Source organism: Lagopus muta, chromosome 1 (genome assembly GCF_023343835.1).
Source record: "Lagopus muta isolate bLagMut1 chromosome 1, bLagMut1 primary, whole genome shotgun sequence".
NCBI lineage: Eukaryota > Metazoa > Chordata > Aves > Galliformes > Phasianidae > Lagopus > Lagopus muta.
The window spans coordinates 179,530,531-179,543,712 of NC_064433.1; the positions used below are offsets into that span (position 1 = coordinate 179,530,531).

General features: G+C 36.5%; 1 protein-coding gene across 9 annotated transcripts in view; it reads right to left on the bottom strand.

Annotated features, from left to right (window-relative positions):
- GRIA4 (glutamate ionotropic receptor AMPA type subunit 4) overlaps positions 1-13,182 on the bottom strand; it is a 224,590-nt gene that overhangs the window by 64,186 nt on the left and 147,222 nt on the right. For all 9 annotated transcript variants that reach the window (XR_007377242.1, XM_048945677.1, XM_048946183.1 and 6 more), the window contains exons 5-9: positions 11,220-11,273; positions 9,085-9,243; positions 7,101-7,268; positions 5,681-5,785; positions 1,138-1,248 (exon numbers count right to left, since the gene is read on the bottom strand). Coding sequence is in view for 8 of the 9 variants with exons in the window: in XM_048945677.1 (XP_048801634.1) it covers positions 1,138-1,248; positions 5,681-5,785; positions 7,101-7,268; positions 9,085-9,243; positions 11,220-11,273 (597 nt within the window). In the remaining variant the exon portion in view is untranslated. The remainder of the gene's footprint in view (positions 1-1,137; positions 1,249-5,680; positions 5,786-7,100; positions 7,269-9,084; positions 9,244-11,219; positions 11,274-13,182) is intronic.

Here is a 13,182-nt window from a genome sequence, read left to right on the forward strand (position 1 = left end):
CAACAGAAGATTTTTAAAAATAAACTTAACGTATAAATGCTGATACACACTGCTGGAAATGTAGTAACTAATAGAATTTTTGAATAAGAAAATATATTGATATTTTCCTTTGGGGTATTTTAAACTCTGCATTAAGTTAGAAAATTGTTGCTTAACAAAATAAACAGAATATTCCTTTCCATTTGACACGTAGCCTATCCTAAAGGGTTAAAATATCTTGTCTAAATGAAACAGGTGAAAAGGGCAGTGAACTGAGATGTAAAATCTTAGATGTGGTCAGATAAAGGTCAGCCTTTGCCAGTTAGCTTTTATAAACATCAGCTTAAAAGGGCATTTCTGACTTCTGAATCAAAATTGTTAAATGTTTTATTTAAAATACAGATTTAGAAGAAAAAAAATGGCTTCAAAAAACTACGTTTTAAAAATGTAAATGAATGAAACAACTCTATTCTTCTTGGTCTGCAACCACTCTTCAAAAACACTAATTACAAACAAAACACTGAAAAATCTCGAATTTATTTAGATTTTATTAAAATGGAAAATTGAATTGACACGATGAATAATTATATTTAAAAAAATGTTCAAGTGCATCTAGTAAATTCATATTTCCATTTACAATTGCAAGTAGATAAAACAGTTCTGATTGGCTGACTGAACCGCAGTGCTTAGAATTTTAGCTCCTACTAAAATTAACTTTGAAATTATAATGTGTCATCAAAAGGGACACTGACATTATAAACATCTGTGCAATTATGTCAGTTAGAGATTTTAGGTTTTTCTTCCAGTTTCTTGTGAGTCAACATTTATCAATCAGAGATTGAAAGAATTCATGTATATTTTTGAGAATTCAGTAAAAAATGGAAAAGATTGCATACCGAAAGAAAATTACTTCAACTTATTTTTAAAAACCTGACATCAAGTGAATCATTATTTTAAATGCATAACAAAACACCTCTAAACAAACATAACAGTCAAGATTATTAAGATATATGGCTCTCACCCTCCCACTAACCCAGGAACTGGCAGACTGAATAACTCTATAACTAAAAAGGATATTGTGTCACATAGCAGTATGAGCATTAAAAAAAAGAAAAAAAAAAAAGAAAAGATACTGATTAAAAAAAAAAACCACCTTACCAAAATTGTAGTGACAACTACAGTTCTGTTCTCCATGGCTGCAGTGTCATTTCCAAGTGTAGGTTCATGCTGAATCAGAACTAATTTATCCATGTCATTCCAGTAACCAACCTGCAAAATAAAAGGTACACAGTTTACAGCAGGTAACTTTACACTTGGTGAAATTGCAAATACAGTTATTACATGAAAAACAGTGTGATCAAAAGACAATTTTGTTCCAAAGAAGTGCTGCCATAGATGGGTGCAAAGTAGTATCCACCCAGCATTTTCTCCATTGTGAGTCTTCCATGACCTCCAGTCCATGACCTTAAAAAGCTTGTTCCATTGGCACTGACCTTTGGTATCTACATTACAAGTCCTGTTGTTAATTTTTTTTTATACTCAGTGGAGAGATGAACACTATAAAGCAGCTCATGAATAATATGCCTCCCCTCTGGAAAATACTTAATAGAATGAAGAATTTCATACTTGCCTTTCCCTACTCACTCCAAAGCATGATAAGCATGACCATAGTCTGAAAGTCTCTCTGTTAAGTCTGCTGCTGAGGTGAAACAAATTAGTTCTAGGCTTCTGGCCACAGCCCTTCCAGCCTTAAGGTGAAATAACTGTCTTAGTTCACTGCTGGTGCTGAAATACTGAGGAGCCAGTTTTAAACCATCCATGGGGGAAAAAAAAAAGAAAAAAAGAAAAAAAAGGAAAAAAAGAAAAAGGAATGCCTGGAATCAGAAGCTTTCCCCTTACATACAGACACAGTTTTTGCAGTGCATACCTCTGGCATTTAGTATAACCTGCAGAATCATAGAATCATAGAAACATGGAATCACAGAAACATAGAATCACAGAATGGCTGAATGAACTAATGAACTGAATTTAGCAACTGATTCTTTTTCCCAGGGAAGGTGCAGAAAGTAGCAGTGATCTTAAAGATTCCTTTCAAAGATGAGCAGTTCAAGCTGGCATAGGCCACTCGACTCGAGAAGTAGCTGGGAACTTGTCGGCAATGACTTCCTGCCTGCCTGCCTTTATTAATTGGGAGTTCATGAGAACAAGAGGTGAGAGAAAGGAACTCCTTGTCCATCTCACTGGAAGAGGAAGGGAAATTTTAGAGGAAAATGGGGTCTGGCTAGAGTTTCAGTGTAAGTGTATGTGCCAAAGAACAGTCTCTGCCTCAGATAAGACTTCAGTGTGAAGCAAACTGGCTGGGCAATCAGATCAATTATGCAGCCAATATAATTTTTAACGTTTTTTCAGAACCCAGAATAAAACTCATCTTCACATAAGAGTCTATCCATGAAATGTGGTAATCATCTTGTTCAGAACAATGCAGTGATGCAGTAGATGACTCTAGAAGTGCAGGGGCGTTTTTCCGGTTCCTGAGTTCATGTGCATTACTGAATATTATGCCTTCTTAAACTTCTCATTATGTTTAATATTCCATTCAATTCATTTATTAAATTAATTTATTCAGAGGCAAGTCACCTTAGAAGTCCCTAAAGCTATATTCAGGCACACTCATCACAGCAGTGAATAGGCATTTGTGAGAATGACAAATATAAAAAGTAGCAGAGTATGGCTGATGAGTGAGTATGAGCCAATATTTTATTTTCAACTAGTGAAGCAAACAGGCACAAACTCTTCCAGGCACAACTTTTGTTACTTCTGGTTAACACATTCCTTTTCACTATAACATACAAGCCTTGATTTATGTGTCTACAGCTTACAGAAGCTTCATTTTTGCTGATACAGTGGAGAGGCAGGTTGATTTCCTAGTAGGATGCACCACTAACAAATATTCTCTTTCATCTAGACAATCACAGATTCAAAGATAGAATTGATAACTGAAAATGTCAAGTTGCTGTCAAGAACTGGGACTGACTTGAGGCAGACTGCATACACTGAAACCTGGCAGTTTGGTGAAGCTTGTTATAACAGTGAGTGATTGTTTTTTCATTGTGCAAGTGTTCACTGCTGGGAAGTTCAGAAGGAAGGTGGAAGGTAGAAAATGAATGATGCAGTGTGTTGTAAAAGTAAGTACCATAGCAAAAAGGAGACAGAAATAAAGGAGCTTTTTGAGGAATGGCAGGTATTTTTAAAGGAATTTCATCCTGTGTGCAAAGGTGTTTCCTGGCGTGTACCTCAAACCTGCAGTAAATCAACCCTGGAACTGGATTACTAACAAATATATAAGATATATATGACAAATGTATGAGAATATAGGATTGTAGTAACTCAGAGAGCACTAAAATACATTATGTTTACCTATAAAATCTGAAGTTCTCAGGGGAAAAACTCCTCAAAGGAAATGATTGAATTCAGCTATTATATAAGTAAATCCAATTCAATATGGACTTCCATTAGATTTTTTAGCAGTTTTGTCTACTTACAGAGAGGCTGAATTTATCACTCAGAAAGCAGTATTGCAAAAATATCTGCCTCAAAGTATATTTGTCAAAACTGGCTTTCGAAATAACAGTGTCATTTCTGAAGGCCTGTGCACCTTATGTCAATCACTGAGGTGTTTCTGCTGAAGTCCACAAGTCACTTAAGCAATAGATAACTCTAAATTTTTGATAATTTCTATTGTGGTTGACTAAGTTCGAACTCAGAATCCAAATCTTAGACATGTGTGAATATATATATAGACTTTGTTTATGTTTTGCTTGCTTTTTTATCTTGACACTATTGTTTTGCAGACAAGAACCTTCTATAGAATGCTGCATAAATGAAAGCAGCAGGAGCATGGGTTATTGTCTCTCATTTGAGAAGCAAATCTGCTTCTCACTAGCTGTGCAGTTTTGTAATGCTCTCTTCACAACTTTAAAGCTGGAGACAGCAAAAATCACTCTTCTAAAGATTAGAGGCATGTGCTATTCTAACTGGAAAGACTAGTTCTGAAAAGATTGCTGGATGATTCATTAATCATGTTATTTAGGATGTGAGAAGAAGACATTAAAGGTGAAGGCCTCTTAGTTCAATTAAGTACAGTCATTTCTCACATAATATATAGGATTTGTCAGATTGAATGGAGCACAGAATTGGTCCAATGATCACATATAAAATCCCGAACAATACATAAGAAATAAATTCTTGTGAGGAGCCAGACCTGTCAGAGCTGTTATAGCTGTTTATATTAAAGACAGGTAATGGTTCGAGAGTGGCATAGAGACAAAAGGAAAGCATGTCTGAAAAGATAAGAAAAGCACCTTGGGATGCTAGTGCAGCACAAACATAACTCCTTTTTTTTGTTACCACCTTTCCCCTCAAATCATAGGCAAGAAGAGAGGATGGAGGACATCCCTGCAGTGGTGCAAGTCAATGGCACCATTGCCAAAATGGATGAGAAATGTTGAAACGAGAACAATATACCAATTGGGGCAGTTAATTGTCCATTAAGCTAGCTCCCTAATGAGTTACCTAAGTTGTGACCTAACTAACTACACCTTTTCTACCTAAATTTCCCTCTGGTACCACTGGGTATTGGGGATGGAGAGATTGTACCTCACTCACCAATTGCCTTGGCATCCCAGCTACCTGTACATCCTCCCAGCTGTTGACAGCATGGATTGCAGCCAGGCAGCCAACAAGGTCAGACATTCTCTGGCAGAAGACACAGCGCTTCTCAAGAGAGAAGCAAGACAGATTCATTTTTCCCAGTGTATTTCTTAGCCATATGTCATACTTTCAAAAGTTAACTGCACTAATACACCCGATATGCAGGGACACACTTTGCTTTGGTCTACATCTCTATACTAGGATATACTGTCAGTAAGTGCATCCTAATGAGTAATTCTTTAACACTCTGCCTCCTCACCACTGCAACTTGTGATAAACAGTTCATCTAGGATACTATTTACCGAGCTTGTCATATATGGACAGACAGTGGAGGACTATTTAATCTAATTCTGATTGCCTCAGTCCTACTCAAGAAGCCATGATTCTTCTTCTGATGTCCTAGCACACAAAACATGCCATGGTGTCTCCAAAGGAAATAAATCCATTGAGGTCTAGCCCATTTTCTGATCTTTATTGTTTTATACTATACAAAATAGGAAGGGCTTATCTTTTCAGAATGACTGGGCTGAGTGATGGTCTATGTGCATTCTGACATAGCTGCTGGGACTTATACTATTAGCCTGCCTGACAGACTGACTGAGATTTCACATCTCTAAGATGCACACTTGTTTCTGTATTCCCTAATTTTTGCATGGAACAATAGTATCTAGTAGAAAATAAGCTTTCTGCTTACACCTGACATACTAGCCATGTATTTGATATATTATCCTTTTTAAATGACACAGAATCCAATTTATTTTAACTCTTCAGTCATCGTAAACTCATCCATCAAAGAATCACAGTCATAGATTCATAGAAACATAGAATCATAGAATGGTTTTGGTTGGAAGGGATCCCGAAGATCATCTAGTTCCAGTACCCCTGCCATGGGCAGGGTTGCCAACTACTAGATCAAGCACTAGATCAGGTTACTCAAGGCTCCATCTCCCATTTACAAAGTATAAAGATAACAAATACTGTAAGCACATACCTTCCGAGGACCTGTGTTCTTCAGCTCAAAGACATCCATAGTGTAATTGACTCTGCGACCATAGTGGTCAAATTGAACATTTCCTGTCAGTCCTTGTATTCGAACCTAAAAATGGAAGAAAAAGCATCATGAAGATCCAGATTTATGTTCTTTACTCCAAATGTCACAGAGTAGTGAAAAATATCTTTTTACCTCACGCTCTGAAGGATTAAATGTATAAAATGAATATGTGTTGCTCTTTAAAGTAACCTTGCCAGCAACCTTGCCAGAAAGCAATTCACTATCACAGAGGATGAGTGAGATGCTCAAAGCCTGACAGAAATGCTTTCAAGACCTCACAGCGAAGAAGGACAGACGTAAAGCCACAAGGCTGGCTGGGGCAGTTTTCCACCACCTGTCTCAGAGCAGAAACCAAAACATGTTTTGTTCTTATAGCTCAGAACTGCTTTACTGGAGAATACCCAGACTGTGGACCTCATTCCAAAGAAATCAGGTCCATATTGCTGCTGGCTCTAATTGTGTCAGGATCCAGCCATGCAAGCATTTTTGGCCAGACTCTGAGGCTCAAGCTGTCCAACCTAACACAGAAGCCTGATTTCATGTTTCTCACAATTATTACAGGTCTGTGCATCTATAGAGACTATGCAAAGCAGATAAAGTGCTTTATTTCTCCTCCTAACAGTCAGAATGTGGATTTAAACCACTTACTCTTTCCCTTTGACCATTTCTATCTGTGCTGATTTTTCTCCAGGACTGAAACACAGGCTTCCAGGCACAGAGCTGCCAGCTCTGTCAGCAGTCACTTCTCAGCATCTTCTCCTGAACAGAGCCTGCTCATTTGCAATGATTTAAATTCAACTGCAAGATTTTTATTTTTCTTACTGTCCCATCCAAAAGAAAGGCTAAATCATCTTGACAGAGATCTGGAACTTTCTAGGCATCCATATTCATCAGGAATTCAAAATCCTGACATCAGTGAACAATGGCTCTGGGTTATGTCTTTTCAAAGAAAAAAAAAGAACACTACCTATGTGATTTCCCTGGAAGAAATCTGCATTTATTCAAGACGACAGAAGAATATTTGAAAGGCTATATTTGATAGAAAAATCTATTTCCCTAAATGACAGTATCTGCACAGCCAGGTTACATGCAAAGTGCAACAGATGAGCTCAGTATCTCAGTAACACAAGTCCCAACTATCTAGTAAGACTGGAACTACTAGAAATTTTCTACAGTTGCAATTCCCTTCTACATTAATTCCAAATTATAAACCAAAACATCAAAACAGCCCCGGCTGATTCCAACTGGCAACTGACAAATAAATTTCCTCTCTCCCTTGAATATAGTGTCTTCCAAAGAATGTAGTGTACAACTTGTAAGTAATACTCACAAAGATCACTAGAATAAAGTACACCCTTACCTGTTTCAATGTCCTCTCCATATCAATTCCTTGACCCCATGGGGCAGCAGGATTAGCAAGACAATCACCAGCATTTCCTCTTCTTGAAATATCTATTTTCTGCCTTCTAAGATTGCGGAAAGTTTCAGCCATCACAAGCACTCCATCATATGTTAATGCAGATGTATACTAAATGGATGAACAAACACAATGCCTTAGTGTTGGTACACTTTGCAAAAATCAGCTGTCTCGCTTCTTTCTGGCTTGATGCATTACACAGCAGTTTCTACACTTTCATTAAGAAAAAATCTCCTCAGAATCAAAAGCAGTTTTGTCTAAGGGATGAATGCAGGATTGAGAAGAGTACATTCCACTAGTTACAGCTTTCAGACTATTTTTCATAAGAACAGAAAAACCTGCCTCTGAAGAATTATCAGAAGAAACAAATTGAAGACACTAATTTCTCAAACTTTTAAAATATTTGTCTTACCCTTTAGGGAATGGTTTCACACATCCACCCACCCATCCAACTTACTCAAACAGAAAAAAAGAATAAAATAAATAGTAACTGAAAAATGTAATAAGCAAGCATAAATGAGCAGAAATCTAAGTTGCTGGATTTGTTAAGAATGATCAAGAGTAAGTTCTTCCTATTGGAAAACCTCTGTAAGCCCTGTGAATAACACACAGTACTGAACATACTGAAGCACAAAGCTTGGCAGGTCATCAAAGGCAGTCTGTGTTTCTAGACTAACTATTATAACTATTCTAGATTGAGAACATGTTAAATTAAATGCGTAGAGTATGTCTTCAGCAGATTTTAGCTAGGAGCATATGAACAGGGGCATTTTTGCACCTTGGTCCTCCGATGAATTTCCTGTATCAGGAGAAGTGGGTCATAATCCTAGGGCTGATATTGAAATTTCCTTTAGATGCCAAAATGTCAGTTATTGAAGGCTAATTTCCTTCCTGTCCTTTGTCTTGCATATTATAAGCCTGTTGGGACATGTTTAAGCTTAAAATCTTGAATTTTGGTTAACCATGGGTGAATTATGTGTGATACTGTTCAATCATGTCGACTTCTTAGAAGGAGGTATCACAGTTCTATTCACTGAGAATGAGTCCTATGGGCTAAATAGTTCCACTCAACAGTACTGTGGATCTCTGCACTCCATAGACCACAGCATCCTTGTGTATTTTTTCCACTCTATGAAACAAACTTCTTGAATATTCACCAAAGATGTCGATATCCTTTGTATTACCCATCTTGATTCTTTTTATAGGCTTTGCCAACTCGTTGCTCTTCTAGCCACAGAATGGTTGATTGCATATCTTTGCACAGAAGAGCCACAATTGGGTCTGACATGTATTCATACATATATAAGTCAGAGCTGTTCTGCTGAATTCATATTTATAACTATGCTTTGACTTGCCTGACAAGAAAATTATAGGTGACAGAAATATTTTGTTATCCATCTGTGAAGAATTAAGATAGAGGAACACTGGGATGTAAATGCACTGTAAGATTGTGCCTGAAAATGATTATTACACCAAGTTTTGAGACAGAAATAATTCCAAAGGAAATTCCAGATGAAAATTTAAAGGTACTAAATTTATGACTGTGGTTATATCTCATATGCAGAAGAATTCAGCTGTCAGGAAAGCTCTGCGCTCTAAGTTAATCTAGATAATTAGATTAATTAATGTAAAATATGTTGAAATTAAGTTGTCAGTTCAGTGTTTGACCTTTAGTTCCTGTCAGTAAAGAGGTGATTTGCAGACTGACTGTCAAAAAACAGTAAAGTACATCAGTGAAATGTGTTGCAGTCTGTGTTGCTATCATACAATCACGAGGACAAGACATAATTAGTTCCCAGTAATAGTAGGATAAACTGCCTTAACTTCTGTCTAAATATTAAGATCTTTACTCATTTATTTATCAGTGTTAATCAGAAACTGGAACACCTGAGTGATATCTTTAATAGTGCTTCATATTCATCAATACCTTTGGTGGAGTCTCAGATCCTGGGTATTCTCTCTGGTCCAGCTTCTTCCAGCGCTGCATCAACTTAGTTACCATTGGGGTACTGAAATCTACTAGCTGAAATCCCGTCACATTAGCTCCTCCATGCATAAACCTCTCCAGAGAAATATCTTTGAATCCCTAGAAAATCAATTTAAGATTTTGTTTGCCCTTATACATCATTGTGAGTCCAATCTGTTCTAGGTCAGTAAGGCAGCATAAAGAAGGGCAACAGCAGGTTTCCATTAGAAAGACTTAAGCTAAGACTTAAAACCAGAAAATAATATTGAACATTGAAAATTCATAGTTTCCATTTGTGTTATAAACAAGGAAACAGAACCAGAAAACAAAATTCTCACATTATTGCTGGAGTGGCCTCAACAGCTCAGTAACACATTGCTGGGAATGGCAGTCAGTTTAGTTTTAGAAGGAGTGCATTTGGAGAATCGTATGAAAAGTGCCTGCAGAGTATTGAATCCTAGAATCAATTTCCACTGAAGTTGGTAGATTTTAATGTGCTCGTGCTTGGTCCATTACAACCCTGCTTCTTTTCATGTTTATAAAATGAAGAACTTTATTGTATAAATATATTTATTCCAGGACTCATTGCTTAGATTGAAGATATCTGAGTAACACAAGCTATGAAACAATACAATGGGCTTTAGAATGCAGAGACAGCACATGAGTGTCTCACCGTTAGTACAACGAAAAAAGGAAAACAGTATTGGAATCAACCTTTTGTGAAATGTGGTGATAGTTCTCAGATCTAAATCTGTCTAAAATCTAAGGTGACTTCCAGCATGGAACAAAAAAAAATAAAGTAATGTACTTCCTGACTTACTGGTTTTAAGGCTCATTTGTCTCAAAGGCACACAAACAAATCTTTTAGTAAAATTTGCCTTTAGAGATGCAACTGAACTTCAAAAGACTGCGTAATGCAAACTGCTAAAGTAAGAAGAAAATATTAATTTTTTTGCTGCTACATTTTATGGTATCTCAGGTTTTATTTATTTATTTATTTATTACATTCTTCAATTTCTCTCATTGGCATTTTTTCAGTAGAAAGTGAAGTCTATTATCATATAACTTCAAGAAAGATTTCAGAAAAAATAACTGTGGGCCACTGACCCAATGCTCCACATGAAAACAAAACAAAATAAACCCAGAGATTTACAGACAGAGATTTATTTCCTAAAGGAGACTAACGTTGAATATGACAAGCGACACATCAGGAAGTCATATTGCTCATGTTATTGAATAGCTGATAGATAGGAGCATGCATCCATGCTGAAGCTCTGAGTGTCTCCACTGTATATCCTACTGTTTACAGCAACCACTTTGTGTGGGAAAGGTTGCTTGGGGAATTCTAAATTTGGTATGATGAAAATCTAATTTGTAAGACCATAAGAGGATAGACTTCTCTCATTTCAAAAGCCTTAGGTCTTAAAAATAATCTGAAGTGATCTTAAGGTACCAGTATACCAAAGCACAGTAACATATTTCATATCAGCTAAAATTCCTTGAGGGAGGAATAAAAAGAAAACAATTGGAAGAACGCATTAGACTCTGCCCTACATTCACTGTGCTTGACCAGGAAGGTATTCAACTTGAAAAATGAGCCTATTTTAATAAAAAAATATCATATTTGCTCTTAATTTGCCTTCTTCTAAACATTATTCATGTTAAAGTGCTGTTTAGACTTAGAGTGAAAATACTGAATTAGTGATTTGAAAGGGAGTAGCTGCTTTTCATGTTTACAAAATGAATTTTCCCCACACAGTGTAGGAAAGTTACTCCAATAACTGTTTCACTATTAATATTAAAAAGATGAGTGAACACTGATAGTGTAGTTCTGTAAAGGCATCTGATTCAGCCAGAGGAAACACATAGCAGTTCTTTACTACATTGATTTTGATTAGATTTAAGAAGATAAAATTTTATCTTTCTTTCTCGTATAGATGGCAAAACAACAGAACCAAGTTCTTTTACACGCTCTAAAGAATGTATTATATGCAACCACATATTGGTGACAAAGGCAGATAAAGTTCTGAGTCTACAAAGCAAAACTGAGTGTTTCACTTACCAAGCAGAGGTATAATTCTAGAAAAGGATCTTACCAAGTTGGCAACAATGTAATGGTATCCTTTAACATGCTTTCCCACGCTCACAATCTGTAGGAGAGAAATAAGAAAGAAAAAGAAAAAAAGAAAAAAAAAAAACCACAAAAATCTGTCATACAGTGTTTTCATAGCCATATAAATTCTGCAGCATTTAACCTTAGCAATATAACATTGACAGCCTTACTCCAATAAAGTAGCTATAACTTTCCAGGTGTTTAATCATGGGAAAAAAAGTTAAAATTAAAGTGGGTAAAGTAATGAACTGGTAATCTGAGTGCCTTCCATATGATTGAAAGTGTTAGTGTAGTACACTATTTCATCAAGTACAGCAATTACCTGCAGGACACAAATTCAGAAGCAGGAGGTCACACATTAGCTAGAAAGCCTACCTCCTAATGTACTTTTTCATTTCAAATGAGTGCAGCATTTATGAATCAAACTGGGTTTTCACCTCTTGGGATCAAAGCTTTTTGCCCTTGAGGTGGTCAAGTACTCTGAGCGTTATTCACTTCTCAGTAATAAACTGAAGATTCGAGAATGGGAACGAGCAAGGACAGAGCAAGAAGAGGCAGCCAGATTTGCTGCTGTGAAAGTCCCTTCTCTCCAGCTGTGAGGGGCTTCTGGTGATGCAGGAGGTGAGGGGCAGCACAGTGCTTGGTCCCAAGGGGAAGCCATGCACATTTAAGCCTATAGCCAGCACCTAACATCAAGTGACACAGAGGGGGAACACTCCTGATGTGCTATGGTCTTGATACAGCAAGCTCAACAACAGAGATTAGACAAAACCAATGTCAGCCCAAGCCTTGTACCAATATTAATGCCATTTCTATGGCAGAATGCCTATTTAATGTCCTGAACACCAAAAATGAGGAGTGAAAGTCTTCTCAGTAGAAAATAGCGCTAATAGATTTGTTAGACTTTAGAAGTGTTCTTACTAAATAAATTTGTAGCAATACCCGTGGTACCATGCAACTTGTGTTTAATGCCAGCAAAGAGCCCTTTAACTCTTATTTTCAATTATATTCAGTGGTTTACCATTCACTTTAAGAAAGTCTGTTTGTAGTCAAATATATCACAGAATCACAGAATTATAAAAGTTGGAAAAGACCTCTAAGATCAAATCCAATTGTCAGCATATCACCACTGTGACCACTCACAGAATCATAAAATCATGCTTTTTTCTCCTCAAGCACTCATCCCCACTATACATTTTTATCTTCCTTTCAAATGAATAAGTAAGATATAGGTAAATGTTTGCCATGTGGTGCAGATTGATAATAATTGATTTCATTATTTTAAAGTAATAAAGTGAATATGCAATTTGTTATCATTTATTAATATCAGTAATTAAATTTTTTTTTTTTTTCTTTTTTTTTCCCCACTGTAAATAATGAATTCACTTCCTTGCTAGTACAAGGAGAGACTTGAATGGTTTCAATGGAAATGTGATCTCCAACATCAGTAATACTTTTACATACATCCTCCACAGTCTGTGGTAATGACAATATACTTGCCTCCCTACTTGAGGGAAAATGATAGAGATTAAAGCCCCACAATTTGAACATATACAGCATCACAGTTTCAGTGTAAGAGGATGTGATTTAAAATGAATGCAATGGGATAACCATGGGCCAGATCCTCAGCTTGGGAAATCACTGCAACTCCCTTTGAGCTCTTAGGACCTGATATAGCTTTGGCAGTTAACATCCTTAGTGATTCGTTCCTTGGTGTGGTTTTGTAACACAAATTATGACAATCATTGCAACATATTGCTTATATTAAGCATGCACAAGGTAAACATGCATCAATTGAGGTATATCATCTATATTTCTGTAGTTTTTCACGTAGTCAAAATGAGTAAATATTGCAAATGATTAAATGGATTTGCCTCTGTTCTTTCTCTTAGCAAATGCATGTAGAAATGTCTGCAGAATTCCCAGGTTTAATATTAAAAATACAG